This window comes from Naumovozyma dairenensis, chromosome 10, assembly GCF_000227115.2.
Source record: "Naumovozyma dairenensis CBS 421 chromosome 10, complete genome".
NCBI classification, from domain to species: domain Eukaryota; kingdom Fungi; phylum Ascomycota; class Saccharomycetes; order Saccharomycetales; family Saccharomycetaceae; genus Naumovozyma; species Naumovozyma dairenensis.
Genome location: NC_016488.1, coordinates 618,668 through 639,127, shown reverse-complemented (window position 1 = coordinate 639,127; position 20,460 = coordinate 618,668). Strand labels below are relative to the sequence as shown.

Here is a 20,460-nt window from a genome sequence, read left to right as displayed (position 1 = left end):
ATTAACCTGGCTGCCTATTATATAACCGAACCTATAATACTAGACTTATATATACTCTACCTGGACGTATTAATAGATAACCCTAAACTATCAATAAGAAGTAAATTACAGCTAACAGTTTGTTTACGTTTCAAATTTTTGACGTTTTACTACTTCAACTCACTTCTTGACAAAAAATTTTTTGTTTCCTAACTGAAAAATAAACAAATTTTGAAAAATTATTGAATACAGTTTTTTACAAGTAAATACTTTAAATAGAAGGTCCTAATGCAATCAATTCAAGCTAAACTTATTAAATTAGTAATAATAGGTGCTCCTGCCTGTATCTTTTCCCGAAAAAGACCCTTTTTGTTTATTAAACCGATGTCCCATAAACCCCGAACCCCCAAACTTGGACTTTATGGTAGTAATAAAGTCGGAAAGAGTGATAAGGTTGTAGTTACAAATTTGTTTAAAATAATAAGTTGTTGCTATATTGCTAACAGATTATATTGTCCAACAAGATTTGTTTATCAATTAGCTTTTTTACGGGAATTTTTTATACTTCTACGTATTTATATCTCTTTATGTCTTCTATGGGCCATGACTATAGGATACCCTCCAATCTTTATATAAATGTTTTTATATCTTATGCTGGACCATATTCCATGACTGTCATCATTATTTTTACATAGAATTCAACGTTGTATCTGTCTGTCTGTTTGTCTGTACTGTTCCTTATTAGGAGATCCATCACTATGCGTGTTTTCTTAGTTGAGTGAAAAATAATGAACTTTGAAAAATCAACATAGAAATCTTCAAATGGAAAAGATTACGATCTTGGCACATATTGTTAATATAAAAACTGTTTCCTTGAATACGCTCCAGGAAGGTTGGGCGATACATATAGTATTTATTATAGTTCCTATATCATTGAACCTTCAATAGTCGCATCTAGCTTCGTCGATCGAATTGCTGCTTTCCCTTGCAATTGATCCGTACTGGAATAAAAAGGAAGTCTACACAATATGTCTGAAGTTAAAAAGGATGAGTCGTCATCCCCATCATCAAACGAGAAGTACTGGCAACCCACTGCTAGGTTATTCTATGGAATAATGATTAAACCCTTTTTACCATTACAAAAATATCCAGAATTGGTTTATCATAACGCAGAATATTCCAATCTTTACCCTGGCGGTGAAGTTTATATCTTCGAAGAGACCACAGATCAAAAATGGTGTAGAGCTTATTTATGTTCAAGGCCATTGCCTGACGAGTTTATAGCTATAATGTCTTCGTTGGTTGACAAATTACCCGATATAAAACCGAGAATCGTCGTTTTCCCAACTAGGTATTGTAATATTAATAGAACGTCAATTGTGACAAAAATGCCATTTTTCAAATTACCAGAACTACATGATTTCGATACAGTTATTAGTGACCAATGTACCACATCCTCCTTGTTTGAAAGCTTATCCAAAGTGAAATCTTCCGAATTAACTTCCGCAACGACAGGTACGAATTTGTCAAGATCTACATCGAAATCATCTTCACCGTCAAATGGATCAAGAAAGCCGTCAAGACCTGGTTTCCCATTTTTTAGGTATCAGAAAAGACCATTTATTGAAGAAATTGGGCCCGTACTATCATTATTATCTTCACATATCTATGCAATGTATTCTGCAGGAGAATTCAAAATCTATGAAAATTTAAAAGATTTATACTATGAATTAGATAATATTAGGCTGAGGTTACAATATTCCCTAATCACAGCGTCAGAAAGGATTAAAATTATTAGAACAGCAAGTTGCCTACTGGGTCGTATTGCAAAATATATAGCATCCAAGGGGAAATCAGACAAATTTTACAATGAAACTGGAAGTACTGTACCGAACATCAGATCATTAGCAAGTGTAGCGCCAACAAATATCGATCAAGATCCTTATGCTTTTGAGGCAATTTTTGCTCGTGATATAAATACAGGTGAATTACTAGATTATGAAAGTTCAGATTGTCAAACGCTAGTTCTAAGTACTATGCTTAGTGGGTTAACAAATACTTTTCCTGTTTCATCATTCAATATCTTACAAAGTACTATACAACCGAATAAATTATTTCGTGAAACTCAATCCCATATCCTAGTAGATTTTAATGATGTCACAAGTGATCCATCAATGCCCAATCCAAAATTCGAAAACATGGTAGCTTACGTCCATTTGAGAACAAAAAATGAAATATTAACCGAATCATTTATTGTAGATATAAATTCCGAGAATATTTTGTCTTTGGACAATATTTCAGCTGTCCTTTTCAAAAATATTTCCACTTCTTTAGTTGAAAGAGAAAAAATTTATATTGCGATAATATTAACTGAAACAGTACCAATAATACCAAGAGACAAACAAAACATCAATTTCAAGCCACCGTTCGTACCATTTAAGTCAGAAACAGAAGATACGATTTCGCAAGTTAAGTTTGGTATCGCTGCTGGTGTTGCTGATATATCTGCTGTATTCGAAAATCGAAGGACAATAACATCATCAAAATCGTCAAGAAATTTTAATATTCGGTTATTCGGAACAAGATATTCGGAATCGTCATCCTTCTCATCTAAGACCCCTCGTGTTAAGTCAACGAATTTAGGATGGGGTGGCATTATTGACCAAATATTGCATGATTCTCCAACTGATATTGTAGTTAATCCTAGAGCCATTTCAATTTCGGTGACTGTAAAGGAATTCTTGGCTGACCACATATCTGAAGAAGATAAAACCTATATTAACAAATTAGAAGATGCCTCCAGCGTACCTTTCCTACCGAACAACCAGAGTGCTCCAATGCAGAGTGCCATTAAAACAATATCTACAAAATTTTATGATAATATCTTTAGGCCTATCGAAAAAATATCTTTGACTTTGGGAAAAGTATCCTTAGTCGGTTTAGAAAATAAAAAAACCAATATCAAAAATATATCAGTTCATATATCGAGCAGGAATGAGAATGTTAAATTTAGTAAACATTCATACGGTAATTTACTTAAATCATGGGAATTCGTTTCAGTTCATCCATCTGAGACTATAGGCGAAACAATCCTAATTCATGGCCTCGAATCAATGTCCAAAGACGAAACTTTGAGATTATTGGTTTATTTGAATGGTTATTTGATGGCGAAATCAAATATATATATAAAAAAGGATAATAATATAGTGGAATATGGTAAAAATACTACTTTTGAACTGACTTCATCGCTTGGAAAACCACTAATTCACTTAGATTTGAAAACCAAATATGAAGGAGTTAAATATAGTCTTGATCCAACCGTTAAGGAGTTCATGAATATAATATCTAATCATGATTCATCCGAACCAAATTTCAATAAGAATGTTTTGACAGTTGTTCAAAAATTAAACAAAGTTAGCATAGATGAATTGGCTGTTCATTTTGATATAATATTACCAATCTATTTAGAATTATTGTTTATTACTAGCACTGAAGATAATATTAACTCCGAGTTTATTGACAAAATGTTCCTATCATACGTTCAATTTATCGATATTACGTTAGTATCTAACGAAATTTGCAAAGTTAAATTTAACGAATTTGTGAAAATGGGGAATGTACGAAATGACAATTCTTTACCTAAATTAGGTCCAAAAATATTAAATCATCTGACCAAATTAGTTAAACAAGATAAGGAATTATTACATTCGCGCGATGATGAATATAATCAAGTATCAACGCATCTTTTATTAATTTCTGTCATTTCATCCAATGGTATTGAACCACAGTGGAAAACTGCATTCGAGGACTTTTTTACTACTATTTGTGATATGTTGAAATCAACTGAAGAATCGGATTTTATTCATCAAATATCTTTCCTAAAAGCTTACGATATATGGCTGAATACCCTAGATACATATTATACAGCAGAAGAATTGATCAAATTTACTGAAGATTTATTTAATAGTTGCCAGGAGAAGGAAAATGAACTGAGTTTTGCAACAAAGAAAATAACTATGAATGATAAAGAATATTTAACAACCAAATTTCTATTATTGAGGAGAATTTTAGATAATGATAAAATCAACTCCTTCCTTTTTACGGAGGAGGCCCATACGACACAGTTACAGTCAGACTTCCTTTCAAGGTGTCTTGAACTTCCATTACAACCGTATTTATTGGACAATGATGAAGATTTAGCGGAAATTTCTATTAGATTAGCGAATAGTGTGACCATAAAACTAATTGAAAATATTAAAAATGAAAGAGTATTGAAAAACATAATAAAATTACTACCAATGTACTGCCAATTATTTATATCGACTTGGAAAGATTATAAGAAGGCAGACAATTTCAAGTCAAGTAGAATCTTTACAAGACTTTTTCCAACACAGGTCCCATTCCCCAAATTACCTATCGATTCCATTGTGAACCATGAGATTGTTTCTGAACTGCTTTTAGAATTATCCACTATTATATGTGAAATTTGTAAAATCAGCTCCACTTTATATGGTTCCGAAGCATCTTTCAGCTCGATTATTGAAGAATGTCAAAATGATACTCAATTTCAAACTATGTTTTATTTGAAGGAAGTATCCATTGATACCGTCTCTATCATTATTCAAACGATTAATGTGCTATTTGAAGGTGATTTCTTCCCCAATGATAAATGGTTAGGTGTTACCGCATTATTTGCAAGATCTTCATTACATATGTTGATGCTATGTCAAGATTTCATGATCAAACATAATAGTCCTATTACCATTGCAGAATCGCAAAAAAAAGAAGGTGGTGAATCGATTGAAATAAACATGTCGATCTGGGCAGAATATTTTAAGTGCCTATTAATGATATCAAACCATAAAGTCTTAACTTGGATCAAACTAGCTATTATACCAAGAAAGGCCTCTTATTTACTGACCGGGAACTTGAAGAACTTATCTGCTGAATTACTCAACACCTGTTGGGATGCATTAGGTTGTACGGATGACAATATCGATGTTTCTAAATTGTATGGTATATCCAAAATAAGTTCCTATCAAAGATCATTAGTTACTGATTATCCCAATATATTGAGAGATATTTTCATTTTCGCATTCCATCGACATATAGTTACGACAAAGATAAGTTGCAAAATAATTTGGAGTGTAGCAATCAATTTCTGGTTAGAATATGAATCATTTCAACCTGTTTTAAACTTATTTATTCCAGAATTATACAATGCTTATCAAATAGGGAAGTTATTTGTTGATGATTATGAACTGAATCGATTTATTTCATGTTTGTTTTATACGATCCATGTTCCAACAAATAATAAAATCTATCCATTCGTGTTAAATTTCTTAAAGGAAATGCTTGGTTTCTTACATATTATAAGTGAAATGTATAAGATTCCATCCCAACAAGAATTTGATGACGATAGAACTGCCCGTCATATTGAAATCTTTGGCTATTTGTTAGATGCTAACAGACCTGAACTTTTCCATAAGATGATTAATGATTTGTATATTCATTTTGTCATGAAAAAGGATTACGTTCAAGCTGGGTTATGTCTGGAATTATTGGCAAGTACATATCTTTGGGAACCTAACGACTTTTTAGAAGCCTCCAAATATCCTCCTATGCCAGAACAATCGTCATTTGAAAGGAAAGAATATTTATACAAAGAAGCTGCAAGAAATTTCTCCAAAGGGTTGAAACTAGAGAAGGCATTATCCGTTTATAAGGATTTAATTAAAGCGTATGATGAAATCAATTATGATTTGAATGGGTTAGCATTTGTTCATGATCAAATCGCGACAATCTATACAGATTTACAATTGATTGATAGATTGGTTCCAACTTTTTTCAAAGTATCTTTCTTAGGATATGGGTTTCCAAACTCTTTAAGAAATAAACGATTTATTTTTGAAGGTTTACCATTTGAACATATCACATCTATGCATAGTCGACTTTTAAAAATTTATCATGGATCTACAATTGTGCAAACTCAAGAGGAAGCAGATCAATTATTGTTAAACCCACCAATGGGTAAATATATTCATGTGAATATTGCGGAACCGAAATTAGCCATTTCCGAAGAATACACGAACAGTAATAAAAATGGACTTAACAATAAGATTAGAATGTATATTGAGAATAGAGATTTGAATACATTTATCAATTCAAGAAGATTACCTGGATCCACAAGTGTCACTGATTTATGGGTTGTCGAATATACATACGAGACCATATCTACTTTCCCCACTTTAATGAACCGATCAGAAATTAGACATTTAGAAAAGAAGAAGTTATCGCCGTTAGAGAATGCGATGAGGTCATTACAAATGAAAATACAAGAATTAAATGGTCTTGAAAACATGTGCTATAAAACGATCAAAGAGATGATGGATTCATCTGAATTATTTAATGAGTTATCGAGGAACCTTATGGGTACCATTTCTGCTCCTATTAATGGAGGGATTGCTCAATATAAAGAATTTTTAAAACCTCCAGTGGTTTCTAACTATTCTCAACAAGAGGTAAATAAATTGACTATGGCATTTGATGAATTAGCCATTTCTCTAAGTAGATGTTTGGTTTTACATTTACACTTACTCCCATGTAATCAATATAAGAATTCTCATAGTGTGTTGGTGGAGTTATTTGAACAAAATTTCAAAGAAGAAGTGGAAAGGAATCATATTAAAGTGAACAATATGACATTAGAAATGTTGACAAGAACTTTATCGAGACGTAGCTCGGAGAGAAGTTTAATGAAGAAGCAGGTCTTCTCCAGTTGGGATTCTTCTAGTAATAACACGGGCACCTTCCCTGAGCCTTCTATCAATTCTATGGATTCATTAAGTCAAAATAGTAACATTTTGAGCACTTATCTTTCTAAAACTTCGAGATCATCCAGCCATAGTTTGGGCAATTCGAATTTGAACGTTGCTAGTAACGTTTCTCAATCTCAAGGAATGAGCACTTTATCATCGTGGCAATCTTCTAACCTTGGAACAGACATGAATACACATTACCATCCGCATCTGGGATGATGATGATGATGATCTACAAGGACTTTCGGATATATAATAAAATAAGGATAAAAATAATATAATATAATATAATATAATATAATATAATATAGGCTCACGGAACAACCTACCTTACTTCCTTTTCCCACGTTTTTTTATCATCATCATGGTAGAAGAACCATTTCACGATGGTAAAAGGACTCATTATCGTTTTATTTTGCGTCAGTGTCAGACGGTGTGTTACCCGGTGCCGCCACACTTTAAAAATGATCAATTGATTTGTCAGAGGCAATTGAAAACTACTGATAGAGAGATAGTAATCCTTTAATATATTTAGAGAGATTGATTAGTACAAGTTCCTCAATATATACAACTATCCCACCTGGTTCGTCAAGATATTAAACTAAAATTTATCGGTACTCAAATCTTATATCTCTGTGTATCTTACAATCAGGAAAAAATCAAGAGAAAAAATGCTAAGAACTATCTTCTGTACCGCTTCAAGATCTAATGTCATAATGACAAAGGCTAGGACAAGAGCTGCCTCTACTTTGGTAAGTCGTCGATTCATAATGGCTATGAATAGTAATACTCAATCTATAATGAGACCAATGGCCGTCTCTATGCGTTTCTATTCTGCAGATACCGCTGCTCCAAAACTAAATAAAGATGAAGTCACACGTAGGGTCGTTGATGTCATCAAGGCATTCAGTAAGGGTAGTACTAATCCTACTGTTGCTGGTACCACGGATGTGAACGCCGATACTTTGTTCCATAAGGATTTAGGTTTAGACTCTTTAGATACTGTGGAATTGTTGGTTGCCGTGGAAGAAGAATTCGATATTGAAATCCCTGATAAAGTTGCTGATGAGTTGAAATCAGTTGGTGAAACTATTGATTATATCGTCTCTAATGCTGATGCCAATTGAAGGAGGAAATTATCGTAAAAAATGCGTTATAACTCAATTTATTTCAAAATTTTACTTTTCATCCTCATTCTCTTCTAAATATATATATATGTAAATACTACTTCCCTCCCTTCTTTCATTAATAAATATACGTGAGACTATATATTACTATTATGAATATTTTTTTTACTGACTCTCCTTAATTGATGTTGTTACACATCTTCCAATGAGTAATCTAAATGATATAAAGGTTTAAAATCATCAATCTTATTAGGCCAAATGTTTTCAGGAAGGAAATTCCCATTTTCATTCAAAAAGATTTCTCTCATTTTTTGATCTCGGGAGTTTAATTTTTGTAATTTATTATCACATTCATTTAAGATAATTTCCATTTTATTACGAACTTGTTTACGTCGTTCCACTTCTTTTAGAAGATTTTGATAACTTTTCTCAAAATTGGTATAAAATTCACATAAGTCTTCAACTACTCGAATATCATCCATACAACCTTCCTTAAATGTTGTCAAGAGATCTGAAATATCTTTGAAAATCATTAAATATTCTTGATACTTAAGAACTTCTTCAATTAACTTTTTAACTTGATTATGCAGCTCATCTTTCATTCCAATCTTCTCAGATAATAATTCTTTATAAGAAGATAATCTACTAGTTCCAAGTTCAATAGTTTCATTCAACGTCTTTAACACAAATTCTAGATCATTGTTATCCTTAGTAACAATTTCCAATAGCATTTCGTAATCGGCATCTGTTTCTGACTTTGATAGGTCATTAGGAGCAGAAATATCCTTCTTTTTCTCTTCTAGCTCGTCAACCGTCAAGTCATCGCCAACACGATCACGAGTCTCATCTGGTTTACCGTCAGGATTTGTATCAAGCTTATTTTGTCCTGTCACATATGATTCTAATAATTGACATTTATCAAAATGATCAGTTAATGAACTTAAAAAATCTACTAATTCTATTTCAAATGACTTTAGCACTTGTGGACTTATATTTGTCAATTCAAAGACTTGCTTATCTTGTATATTTAATTTGTTTTGGTATTCTTTTTCTAAATCTTTTAGTTTAGAATCTATAAGATTATCTTTCACTTTCACATACATCTTGGTATATTGTGATCGAATATTCTCAATTTGCCTTTGAATTGTTGGTATTTCTTGTAACCTCTCTTTCAAAATGAAAATATTCTCCCTCGAGACATAATCACCTAATTTTTGAACAGATTCACTTCCAGGTTCTTCTTCTTCTTCTTCTTCTTCTTGATTTTTTTCATTGCCTTTAAATAACAAAACATTGTCTAAATCATCCAGCTTTTCTATCTGTTTAGATATTCGATTTTGCCATAAAGTCATCTCTTCCACTAAATCTACCAGTATAAACTTTTCCCATTCATTATGAATCAAATTCTTTTCAATAGATTTTTCTAATATACAATGATAAAGGAATCCAACCTGTTGTTTCAAACAATCAATAATAAATTTCAATTTCCCACAACTTTGTTGCCATCGATCTAATTCATTCTCATATTCAAATATTTGTAAGTTTGTTTCTTGACATAATATTTGAGCTTCCACTAAAGTCTTTCTTGCATGTTCAACTAATATCTTTACATCAACTTCCTTCATTATCATTTGAGAAATTGTCTAAATCAATCTATATTCATCAATATACGAATGTAATCATAATGAATAAAACTGTTCAAATCCTACAACTTCTGTGCCTTACTGTACAATCTGGTTCCCTTTTTATGTTTTTAGTTGATCTTACCTAGTTTCCATATTTCATTTCGCTAACAAAAGAAGATATAACGGTTGTTATAGTGTAAGAACAACAACAACTACTACGTTTATTTCGATGGAAGAGCAAAAAAGCAAAAAAGCAAGAGCAATTGTGATGCATGACAAGGCAGAGGATGGATGAATTGTTCAAGAGAAGAAAGTTAAACACTAGCAACAGCAACAAAACCGCCACTTATGAAGATGACGAAGATAATAATAATGCATTGAACAAGACGTACGGTATTGGTGCTAAATTACTTTCCAAAATGGGATATACCATGGGTAAAGGTCTCGGGAAAGATGGAGAAGGTATTTCTGAACCTATTCAAGTTGAACAAAGACCTGCTGTTGGTCATGCTGGGTTAGGAATGCTTTCGATGGGAGCTAGAAAGTGGAGAAAGAATACTCAGGACAACGACTATTATTCAGCGTTGGATGATGATGATATAGGCCCTTCTTCTGGCGATGATAATGAGACTTCCAATGTGAAAAATGTAGTCACTTTTCAAAGGAAGAATCATCAAAAAACTCGTGATGATGAAGAAAATGCTGATTTTATCAGGAGGTTGCAAAATTTGAGATCAACTGATGATAATTTTTTTGGTATTCCAACCCAAAAATTCGAACAAATATTGGAATCGAATAAACCAATTTCCTCAAGTAAACGATTGGCTTTAAATGAAATTGTTAACGAATTGATGTTGTTCCAATCTGAGTCGAAATCATTAGATTATCAAATTGAAGCACTACAATCACAACTTGAAGATTTGGAAGTAAAAGAGACGCTTTTTCAAGATATCAAATCATTGTGGAGTACTACAGATAATAAAATAGAAACTGTTGCCCAAAAGATAAGGATTATAGACGATGATTTACTTGTTGATAAATTAATGGCCCAACTATTTTCTGAGGTATTTCTAAAAGACATTGGAAAATTAGATAATTGGAATCCATTAGAGATTGATAATATAATCTTAATGCAATTGGATCCAATCGTTACGGATTTAACATATAGAATGGATACTGATTCTAAACATTTAAATCGTACACAAACAATCGTTTTCAAAATCATTTTCAATAAATTATTAGCATATATTGAAAATTTCCAATTTACTAAAGATGGCATTAATGAAATAGTTTCAATATTATTAGATTATGAAACATTATTAAGATTTATTGGATGTTTTGATTATATTATGATGAAATATGTACAACCTAGGATTCTTGAACAAGTTAAAAATTGGGAATTACAAGAGGAAGCGACATTCCCACCTCATTTATGGTTATTTGAATTTTTCGTGGTTATTGATGAGAAAACACGTCAAGAAATTGAAAACATTATTGAAAATAAATTCGAGACATATTGTCGAAATTGGTATCATCGAATTTCTCATCATTTAAATGATTCTGAATTAATTTTCATAAGAGAACTAATAAGTGAGACGAAATATTATGGAATTACAAGAACACATTTCATATTTAAGTTTTACAGGCAAGTTTGGGATAAATATTTTGATTTGATTCAGACATTGGGTGAGGAAGATGAGGATAATAAATGGGACTATGAGTTTGATGGATCTATATATGCAATGAGGAAACTGCGACAAGAGAGGTATCTTTTCAGCCCTGAAATCTACAAGTTATTTCTTACTTCTCTTTTCAATGGAATTAATTTCATTCTTTATCAATGGATGATATATTGTGAGATTGATGTAGATAGACAAAATGCGAAGCTATGGCTTAATGGTATTGTTAATGAATTTTTCATGAATGGTCCTCCTCCTACAGAGTTTGAATCTAATGAAATTAAGAAGTGCTTGAGTTTTTTAGAAAATTGGGATATTGACAAATCCAAACCTTTACATAATGAAAACTTTGATTTATATGATGAACTACATAAACGTGGAGATATCGATTCGATAAAATATGTTGCTGATGATACAAAGGAAGGAGAAGAGGAGGATGAGGAATACACAGTACAAAACATCCCATTAAGGAAAATAAAGCCCAGCTTTAAAGATGTAGTTGAAGATTATTGTGAAGGGCATGGCTATATATTAAGAAAGATACCAAATAGTTTTTGTCAATTACCATATGGTAAAGATCAGAACGCACTTGTACCTGTATTTGAAGTAGAGAAAAATTCAGGAACTATATCATTTATAGCAATGAAGGATGATATTTTGTGGATTAAACATTCACAAAATAATTATATACCGTCATATTTATGGGAATTGTAATTCAATCAAAAGTTCTAATTAAAGGACCATCATATATGTATACATTAAAATAAAATAGACTGCATTTTATTATTATATTATATATTTACATGGAAAAAAAAATATTAATCGATGAGAAGTTACTTAGTCGCGTTCTCTTCCGATTCATCTTTCTTATTGTCAATTATTTCGAATGATTCTGTTGAATCTGATGATTCATTTTTAGATTTATCAGTGTTTGAAGCCAAAGAAGCCATATCTTTCTCTTCCTCGATTGTAGTTTCTCCTGAACCTGATTCTTTATCGATAGCAGCAGATGCTTCATCTTCCTCTTTAATTTGTTCGGCATAATGTTCAGGATATTTTCTGAAACAATCTTGCATATGCTGGAATTTATCTACACAATCAATTCCCTTAGGTTCTGCATTTGAATATATGAAACAAGAGAAGGCAGCTTTAAATTCTTCACCACATGGACCATGAGCCATACCACCTAAACAAGGACAATCCCAATTAATTTCACCAGTTTCTGGATCATATGCACTTTCCTTTTTCATTTCTTCCTCCTTTTTGGACATTTCATCATTTTCCATCTTTTGGATCTTCTCACCTTTGGTACTCAAACCCTTGCTTTCATCCATTGTACTTAGAATGCCATTGTGGTCGTCATCGTTGCCTTGTGCTACTTCTTCTTTTTTAGTCACATCTTCCCTTGCTTGTTCTTTTTGTTCGTCATCATCTTCTTTTTCCTTCTCTTCGGTATCGTTGGTAGGACTGTCATTAGTAGAATCAGCGCTATCTTCCATAAACGAAGCAGTATCTTGTTCTTGTCCTTGCACTTCAGCACTAGAATCATCTGAAGAAGAATCTAAATCCTTCTGTTGACGTTCTTGAACAGTCTCATTCTTCGGAGCATCCACTGCTTCTTGTTGTTTAACTTCCTTCTTCTTCTTCTTTTTCTTGGAAGGATTTGTTACGAAATAGATAGCTGTTGCTGCTGCTAGGATCCCTAGACCTAAACCTATCTTATTATCTTTTGAAGCGTCGCCTGTGTATGATGACGAGGAAGAAGAGGAAGAGGAAGAAGAACCAGATGTTGAAGAATGAGTTGGGATCTTAGGTGGAGGGACGATTGGATTTGTTGCGGATCCTTTAACCTTTGGAGGAGGAGGAGGAGGGGATGTAGTAGAGGTTTTCTTTGTAGAGTACGATAGTTTTGTAGTATGTGATACAGGAGATAAAGAAGTAGCGGATAAGTGGTATGCCTGTGGTAGTACTCTACTTGTTGTGATCGTTGATGAGGATGAGAAGAAGGATGAAGCCCCTACTGCTGCTGTCGCTCTCTTGCTAATAATTGAACGATACATTTTTTAGTGTAGCTAGGATGTTTTATAGGTCAATTGAGTAAATTGCCAATACCAAATTGATCTTCTGACTAGAATATATGTATAGGGTATACTACAATTGCTGTTTCTTGTTCTTGGTCTTCCAATATACCTTACTTTTGTTGTATAAAGAAAGTGTTATAACTTCCAATAGGAAAAAAGTATATTTCTCAGTCGGGCGCCTTTGAAAGACGTTAAACGCCCATTGTAATGTTATTCTTATTGTTATATGATGTTATATGATGTGATGTGATGTGATGTGATGCATATGGATAGATAGCTCTATATATGCACATGTTGGTTTGATCAGATAGAGAAAGCATTTCTTGGTGTATAAGACTCGTTAATCGTAACTGACCTGGTTTGTAGTATATAAGTACTTAAATCATCAAGCAAGCTAGTTTATTATTCAAAAATCTGTAATGAAGCACACAAGTTATCCTCAATGGGACCTGTAAGACATCGACGGTTACTGTAGCAATTACCAATGCCACTAAAGTAAGGCAGTATGTAAATAGTTGCACTTCCTCTGACTTCTATACTATTTGGAAAGGAAAGTCGACCAGTTATGTAGTACCATTGTAGACTAAAGGGATCTACTGCTTACTAAGGCCCTGCTCTCCCCTGTGGTGATATTCCCGATCATGCATGATTCTAATATACTCACAGTTTGTAAAAAATGTAAGAGGCATAGCTAATCTGATCATAAACTATTAAAATCTTTGTCCACATGTAGGATACCTAATATGAGGAGTTGCCCTTTTTTTGGTATGGAAATCATACGATCCAGTAGTATTCTAAAGTGACACCAGTCGATCTATTATTACAGAACCAACCATACAGTGCCGATAAGAATGTTCCATCTAAGTGGAATTAAGTGAAGGAGTAGACAAGAGGAAATATAGTTCCTGCGGGTATAAATACGAGAATGATATTTTGGAATACTTTATTTTCTTCCATTACTTTTTATTATATTATTCTATATCCATATATATATATATATATGGATATAGAAGAACAAGCAAGTATGCACTCATTGAGCTTACTAAATATGCAACACAGAACGGACCTGATCAGATCAAAGCAACATATTCTATTCTTCATCCTTTGTCTTCAACTTCAACTGAACCTCTCAATTCAGAACGAGTCTCAAAAGAAGCAAATTTAGTGCCTCCCTTTTACTATTTGAAATAGAGTGGCGGCGCTTAAATCTTAAAAACATAACTTGTTTACATTAATAGGAAACATCAATATAGGAAGAAAAGGACAACTAACAGCGGATAGAAAGAAACAATCTCTAAAGAAGTAACAGGGGGATCGGAACAGGAAATTCAAGCTCTATTTCACATGCGAATCGACTCTTGAGAGCATATTTATTCGAAATTTTTCTACCAAAAGATTCATGAAATTTATAATTAATTGTTGTATCATATAGTACTCTCGCTATTATACTTCAAGCCCAAGTTTTAAATCTCAAAACTCAATTGTATTACAAAATTAAAAAAAGGCTGCTAATTTTAAAGCTAAAATATGTATAGAAATCATCCAAACGAAGCAGAGGATCGAAGATATCCAAAGGATAACGACCTTCCAGAAAAAGTATCATTACCGAAACTACCTCCATTAGATACAAGAGAATCATTTCTTGAAAGAGCTGCTAAAAAAGATTCTGATGATCTGACTATAGGATGGACTCCAATCACAGGGAATGATGGTCCTGATTCATCTTTATTCTCCTCCAAAACTCCCTCACCAAAGCAACAATCAAGAACAGCAATAAATAGTGCCAGGTATAGTGGCCCATCACCCCCATTACGACCTCCTCCTCCAACACCCCCTCAGTCATCATCAATCTTAAATAATAGGACTAGAAGGCGACCCCCTCCACCTACACCATCGCCGGTGACGTCTCAAAATTCTTCACCATTGATCTATAAATTTGATCAGCAACGTTTGGTCGATCAATCATCACCTACGCTCTCACGAGAAAATATGCTCCCGCATAATAACAACAATATTGCACGTATTTATCATTCACCAGCAAAAAACTCACCCTCCTCTAGTACCCCACGTTTACCTAATCTTCCGTCACCTTCTTTTTCTTCTCCTTCCCAAAATAAAATGTTACCAACAATAACTTCGAGTAATAAACATTCAAGTTCTGGCGAGAAAGAGCTACCTTTAACTCCTATTGATTTCTATAAACCACAACCTTTACCAATCGCAACCTTAGAACTAAGGAAATTTAGTGATTCAAGTAGAAATTCCGATAGTATCGAAAGTTATTATTCAGATTCAAATTATTCTTTCAATAATAGCACTAACAAAAATAAAAATCCATTAACAGCAGCAACAGCAACAACAACAAGTAAGATTCTATCCACATCTACAACATCATCAAGAGATATTACTGGAAGTGAATTCAATTCATTATTAGGTGGGAAACCATTAGATTTCGTACCGAGTATAATCCAACCAACTCAACCGTTCTCAATCAATTTACTAGATGAAAATAAATTATATCAATGCTTTACTATTTATCAATTATCTGACATTTATGAATGGATATTGAAAGTTTATTTCGAATGGTTTAACGAATATATCTTTACTAAGATTATTTTTTATCAAGTGGTACAACGTCTTTTAGAATTCCAAATTCCAAATAATTTTAATCAAAATATCATTGATGATAACGTCGATAAAATCATAGAATCATTAATCCAAAAAAATGCAATAAGATTCGAAAACAAAAATGAACAACAAGAAGTACGAAAGCAAGAACAAAACGATGAAGACGAAGATGAAGACACTATAGTCATCATTGTGGCTGGTTTGGATATCCAAGGTATATTTACAGAATTACTTCCTTGTTATTCATTCTTAGATACAGATTATAATGATCTATCAAATACATCATTGAAATGTTATTCATATACTTGTAATAACAATTCAGTCTCCTCTACAACAACAACACCTCCAACTCTCGAAAAGAAAAAGCAATTGGAAATATCAGAAATTATTCATAAATCAGTTGGCGTATGGACTGATTATTGGCACTTAACTTCCAAAGAATTATCAAAAATAAATCCAAAAGAAATTCAAAGACAAAGTTTTATATTTGATTTAATTATTCTAGAAGAAAGATCATTAAATATGGCAAACGCTGCCATTGAAATATATGGTAAAAGATTCGATCCTGATTTATTACCAAATGAACCAAATTTCGCATCATTAGCATTCGATATTTTCCAACCTCTAATTGATTTACATAAAACGTATTTATTATCACCCATTTTTGAAAAAATTGAAACAAACGGGAAATTCATTGATGGTATAGGCAAAATTTATTATGATTGGTGTAACGAAGCAACGGACATTTATATCAAATACGCAAATTCAATGGCTATAGTACATGAAATTATAACATGGGAAAAGAAACATAAAACTCCTTTCTCCAAGTGGTTAAATGAAATTGATAACTCTATTGAAATTACAAAATCAAAAATGTACCATGATGTTATTTTCTTTGGTGGTTTCTTTAAATCTTTGCAGAATATGCCAATTACCTTACAATCAATTTTGAAAAATACCGATCCTTCAATGGAAGATTATGAATATTTGAAAATGGTAATTAAATTGATAGAAAATTTGAGTGCAAAAGTTGATAAAGTTCATGGCGATTCCATTGATCATAGAAATTTGATTAGATTCTCAACTCAATTGATAATATCAAAAACTATTACTAATAATAACAATAACAGTAAGAAAGGTTCAGCGGGATACACTAACATACTGGAAACAACAACAACAACAACAACAATGAGTACAAACTCTCAATCTGAAAGTAATATGAAAGAAGAACAAGATAATATCATCATGAATGAGGACAAGTTGGATTTACAATTAAATGACCCAGGAAGAAAATTACTTATATCAGGTCAGTTGTTGAAAAAAAGAGACCTTTGGTTAGATCCTACCCCAGTTCATCTCGTGTTATTAGATAATTATTTGTTGTTGACAGAACCAACGTTCAAAAATAACATGAAATATTACAAATTAATTGAGAGACCAATACCAATAGATTATTTAAATCTAGAGAAAAAGAAATCAGATAATAATAATAAAGAAACAAACAACGATGATGCATCTCAATCCAACAATAACACTACCAATAAATTACTAAATAGTCCAATTTCGTCAACTCCATTAAGTTCAGTAAGACCACGTTTATTTAACACGGTTACGAAAACTTTCCATCCATCATCATCGCCACTATTGAATGAGAACAAAAATTTAAAAAACATAGCAACATCCATTTCAAATGTTAATCCAAATGAAAGAGGAAATTTTTCTTTCAAAGTAAGAAATACTGCGACGAATGAATCATTTACATTTCTAGCAGAAACTCATGATGAACTTGATAGATGGGTCAATACAATAATTAATAAATTAAAAGATATAAATAAAAAATCATCATCATTTAATGCTGTTGAATTTGAAATATTAAGTACGGATTTTGCATATGTGGAAAAAGATGCTCCTATAAATTTACCAGTGGCTCCAGAAGGCTCAGAAATAGATGTTGCTTTAAAGAGATTCAATTGTAATGGCACAGGAATTCCTCCCATCGCAACAACTATATTATGTACGACTTTTTTGCATATGGAAAATAAAAAATTTCTATTAATTGCTACTGAAAATGGTGTATTTTTGAAACAGTATGATGAAAATAAGAAACCAATGACCAAGATTTTATTATGTTCAAATGTTAAAAAAATGGAAGTTAATAAAAAACTTGGATTATTATTCGTATTGGATGATAAAAAGTTAATTTATTTTAACTTACCGAGTATCTTAGCATGTTACTATAATCCCAAACAATATTTGATAAACAATTGCGTTGTTGGACTTGTAATTAAAGATAAAGTCAATTGGTTTAAATTTGCTGAAGATTTTGGAAACTCTAGGCATTTATTTTTTGAGAGAAAGGGGAGGATTTACGTTATGACACCCGAATTTGATCAAATTAATCAATCAATAAAATATTTCAAAGAATATAAAGAATATAGACTACCAATATATGGGAATAATACTGGTAGTCTTAATCTATCACATGAAACAAGAGATATTATAGTGCTGAAGAAATGTTTTTTAGTTTGTACATCGAAAGGTGTCTATGTCTTCAATGATAGCTTCAATGACGATGGATTGGTGATACCTATGTTCTTATGTGGTCAAAATACTATTTACTCGGACTCAACGACAACAATTGATATGCCAAATGCAGAGAAAATGCTAGAGTTTGTTAAAAATGATATTATCAACAACAAAACAAGACCAATAACATGTTTCCAATTACCGGATTCAATGGAATATTTGATTATCTATGATGAAGCTGTGATTAAGATGAATCATCATGGCCAATTGGAAAATTGGAGACAAGATATCTTAGTCCTTGATTTTTATTGTACCAATGCTGCATTTTATAACGGGAATCTAATACTTGTTGGTGATAATTTGATTCAAGTTTATAACGTGAAAATACCTAACATGAAACTTTGTAAGATATCTCCAGTTCAAATTATCAAGGGAAAAAAGATCCAATTAGTATCTTCTGAGAAGTGTCAAGATGTGACTTTTACTTTAAGCCATCCAAATTTAGCAGAGAGACAATTGCTCCTGAAATGTAATCCCTGTAAAAAACAATAGAAAATTAAGAAATTATAGAGAACTCTTTATCTTGTAATGAAAAATGTAACATTATTAATATTTAATTCAATTATAGACCATTCCTCTATATAAATTATATATTGCGTGAGATTTTTTCATGTACTTACCAACTGAGGGAAAATAGCCGTCAAGGTACTGTTAATATATGAGAGGTACGGATGTTAATTGTTGATGAAAAATATTGTGAACCATCAAATTGTCAATAACGTTACAAACATCACATGAAGTAAAATAAGAAAACCTGTCCTCATTGTAGTTAACATCGATGGAAATCACTGTGTGAGAATATCAAAAGAGTCAGGGCATCATTTTATACATAAAATGAATGTGGATACCATTTTTCACTATTTAATAATACCGTTGATCAGGTTCCCTGGGCTAGTAGTTCCTTTCCTTCCTTCGTATGTTTGAATACATGGAGAATCATTAACTTTTTGCTTAAGGCATAAATGAACTAACAAGCCATATTCATCTTTTTTTTTGTCAAGGCTCGGTATTTATACTTGGAGAACATGGTTATTCTTATGTGGAGTATATTCGCTTTCATTTGAATCCTTGTTAAGATTAAATAGTTTCTTTAAAACCAAAGGTAGCCGTAGATGGTTGCCCATTGATGAGTTGGAAAGTCCATATGCAGTTATTACTGGTGGTAGCAATGGATTAGGTCACTCTATCATACTTGAGCTATTATCAAAATTTCCCAGGTTGAAAATAATCAATGTTGATTTAAGTCCGTTTCCTGGAGGAAACGAGAATGTCCTTGGCTTTCATTGCAACTTGGCTGATGTAAAAGATGTCGAATTGACGTTACAAAATATCAAACAAAGGTACGGGAAACAGATATGTCTTTTAATTAATAATGCTGGAACAAGAATGAAGTTCAAAGAATTTAAGAATTTGGATCCCTCAATTCTTCAAGATATAATGCAAGTTAATGCATTGTCACCTGTACGATTTATTCAAGAACTTGCGCCTGAGATTGATTCTGATCAACAATGTTACATTGTTAATGTAGCGAGCACACTAGGGATATTAACTCCAGTGAAAGTGGCTGGTTATTCAGCTAGTAAAGCTGCATTAATAGCATTCCATCAATCGTATTCCTTTGAACTCCAGATGAGAGGGGTATCCAATATCCGTACTCTATTGATTATTCTAGGACAATTGAATACAACAATGTTTGGTGGATTTGAACCGCCTAGACAATTTTTTGCGCCGATAGTCTCTACAGAATCAGTTGCTCAGAAAATTGTTAGGAAATGTCAAGTTGGTGAACGAGGTGAAATTAATGAACCGTTTTATTCAAATTGGGCCCATATTCTTATGAATATGCCATTTATGATCCAAACCCTTGTTCGAAAGCTAGCAAAGATAGATGATTGTCTTCCTACTGAAGGCTCCTAATCTAGTTATAAATGTTTAGT

The 20,460-nt window shown here is 32.4% G+C and overlaps 7 protein-coding genes across 7 annotated transcripts; 5 read left to right on the top strand and 2 right to left on the bottom strand.

Annotated features, from left to right (window-relative positions):
* Positions 1-1,007: 1,007 nt before the first annotated feature.
* Positions 1,008-7,016, top strand: DCK1 (guanine nucleotide exchange factor DCK1; the record flags this gene model as incomplete). Its single annotated transcript, XM_003672344.1, has 1 exon — positions 1,008-7,016. One exon carries the CDS (start codon positions 1,008-1,010, stop codon positions 7,014-7,016), a length of 6,009 nt encoding a protein of 2,002 aa, XP_003672392.1.
* Positions 7,017-7,468: 452 nt separating this feature from the next.
* Positions 7,469-7,924, top strand: ACP1 (acyl carrier protein; the record flags this gene model as incomplete). The annotated part of the gene is made up of 1 exon (XM_003672343.1): positions 7,469-7,924. One exon carries the CDS (start codon positions 7,469-7,471, stop codon positions 7,922-7,924), a length of 456 nt encoding a protein of 151 aa, XP_003672391.1.
* A 191-nt stretch (positions 7,925-8,115) lies between these two features.
* Positions 8,116-9,555, bottom strand: ATG17 (protein kinase regulatory subunit ATG17; the record flags this gene model as incomplete). Its single annotated transcript, XM_003672342.1, has 1 exon — positions 8,116-9,555. One exon carries the CDS (start codon positions 9,553-9,555, stop codon positions 8,116-8,118), a length of 1,440 nt encoding a protein of 479 aa, XP_003672390.1.
* Positions 9,556-9,821: 266 nt separating this feature from the next.
* SPP382 (mRNA splicing protein SPP382) lies at positions 9,822-11,942 on the top strand (the record flags this gene model as incomplete). The annotated part of the gene is made up of 1 exon (XM_003672341.1): positions 9,822-11,942. The coding sequence occupies one exon, from the start codon at positions 9,822-9,824 to the stop codon at positions 11,940-11,942; it is 2,121 nt and encodes a 706-aa protein (XP_003672389.1).
* Positions 11,943-12,061: 119 nt separating this feature from the next.
* NDAI0J02530 (coiled-coil-helix-coiled-coil-helix domain-containing protein) lies at positions 12,062-13,288 on the bottom strand (the record flags this gene model as incomplete). Its single annotated transcript, XM_003672340.1, has 1 exon — positions 12,062-13,288. The coding sequence occupies one exon, from the start codon at positions 13,286-13,288 to the stop codon at positions 12,062-12,064; it is 1,227 nt and encodes a 408-aa protein (XP_003672388.1).
* Positions 13,289-14,836: 1,548 nt separating this feature from the next.
* Positions 14,837-19,015, top strand: TUS1 (Rho family guanine nucleotide exchange factor TUS1; the record flags this gene model as incomplete). The annotated part of the gene is made up of 1 exon (XM_003672339.1): positions 14,837-19,015. One exon carries the CDS (start codon positions 14,837-14,839, stop codon positions 19,013-19,015), a length of 4,179 nt encoding a protein of 1,392 aa, XP_003672387.1.
* Positions 19,016-19,357: 342 nt separating this feature from the next.
* On the top strand, positions 19,358-20,440 carry TDA5 (Tda5p; the record flags this gene model as incomplete). The annotated part of the gene is made up of 2 exons (XM_003672338.1): positions 19,358-19,437; positions 19,525-20,440. The coding sequence occupies 2 exons, from the start codon at positions 19,358-19,360 to the stop codon at positions 20,438-20,440; spliced, it is 996 nt and encodes a 331-aa protein (XP_003672386.1).
* Between the last annotated feature and the right edge of the window lie 20 nt (positions 20,441-20,460).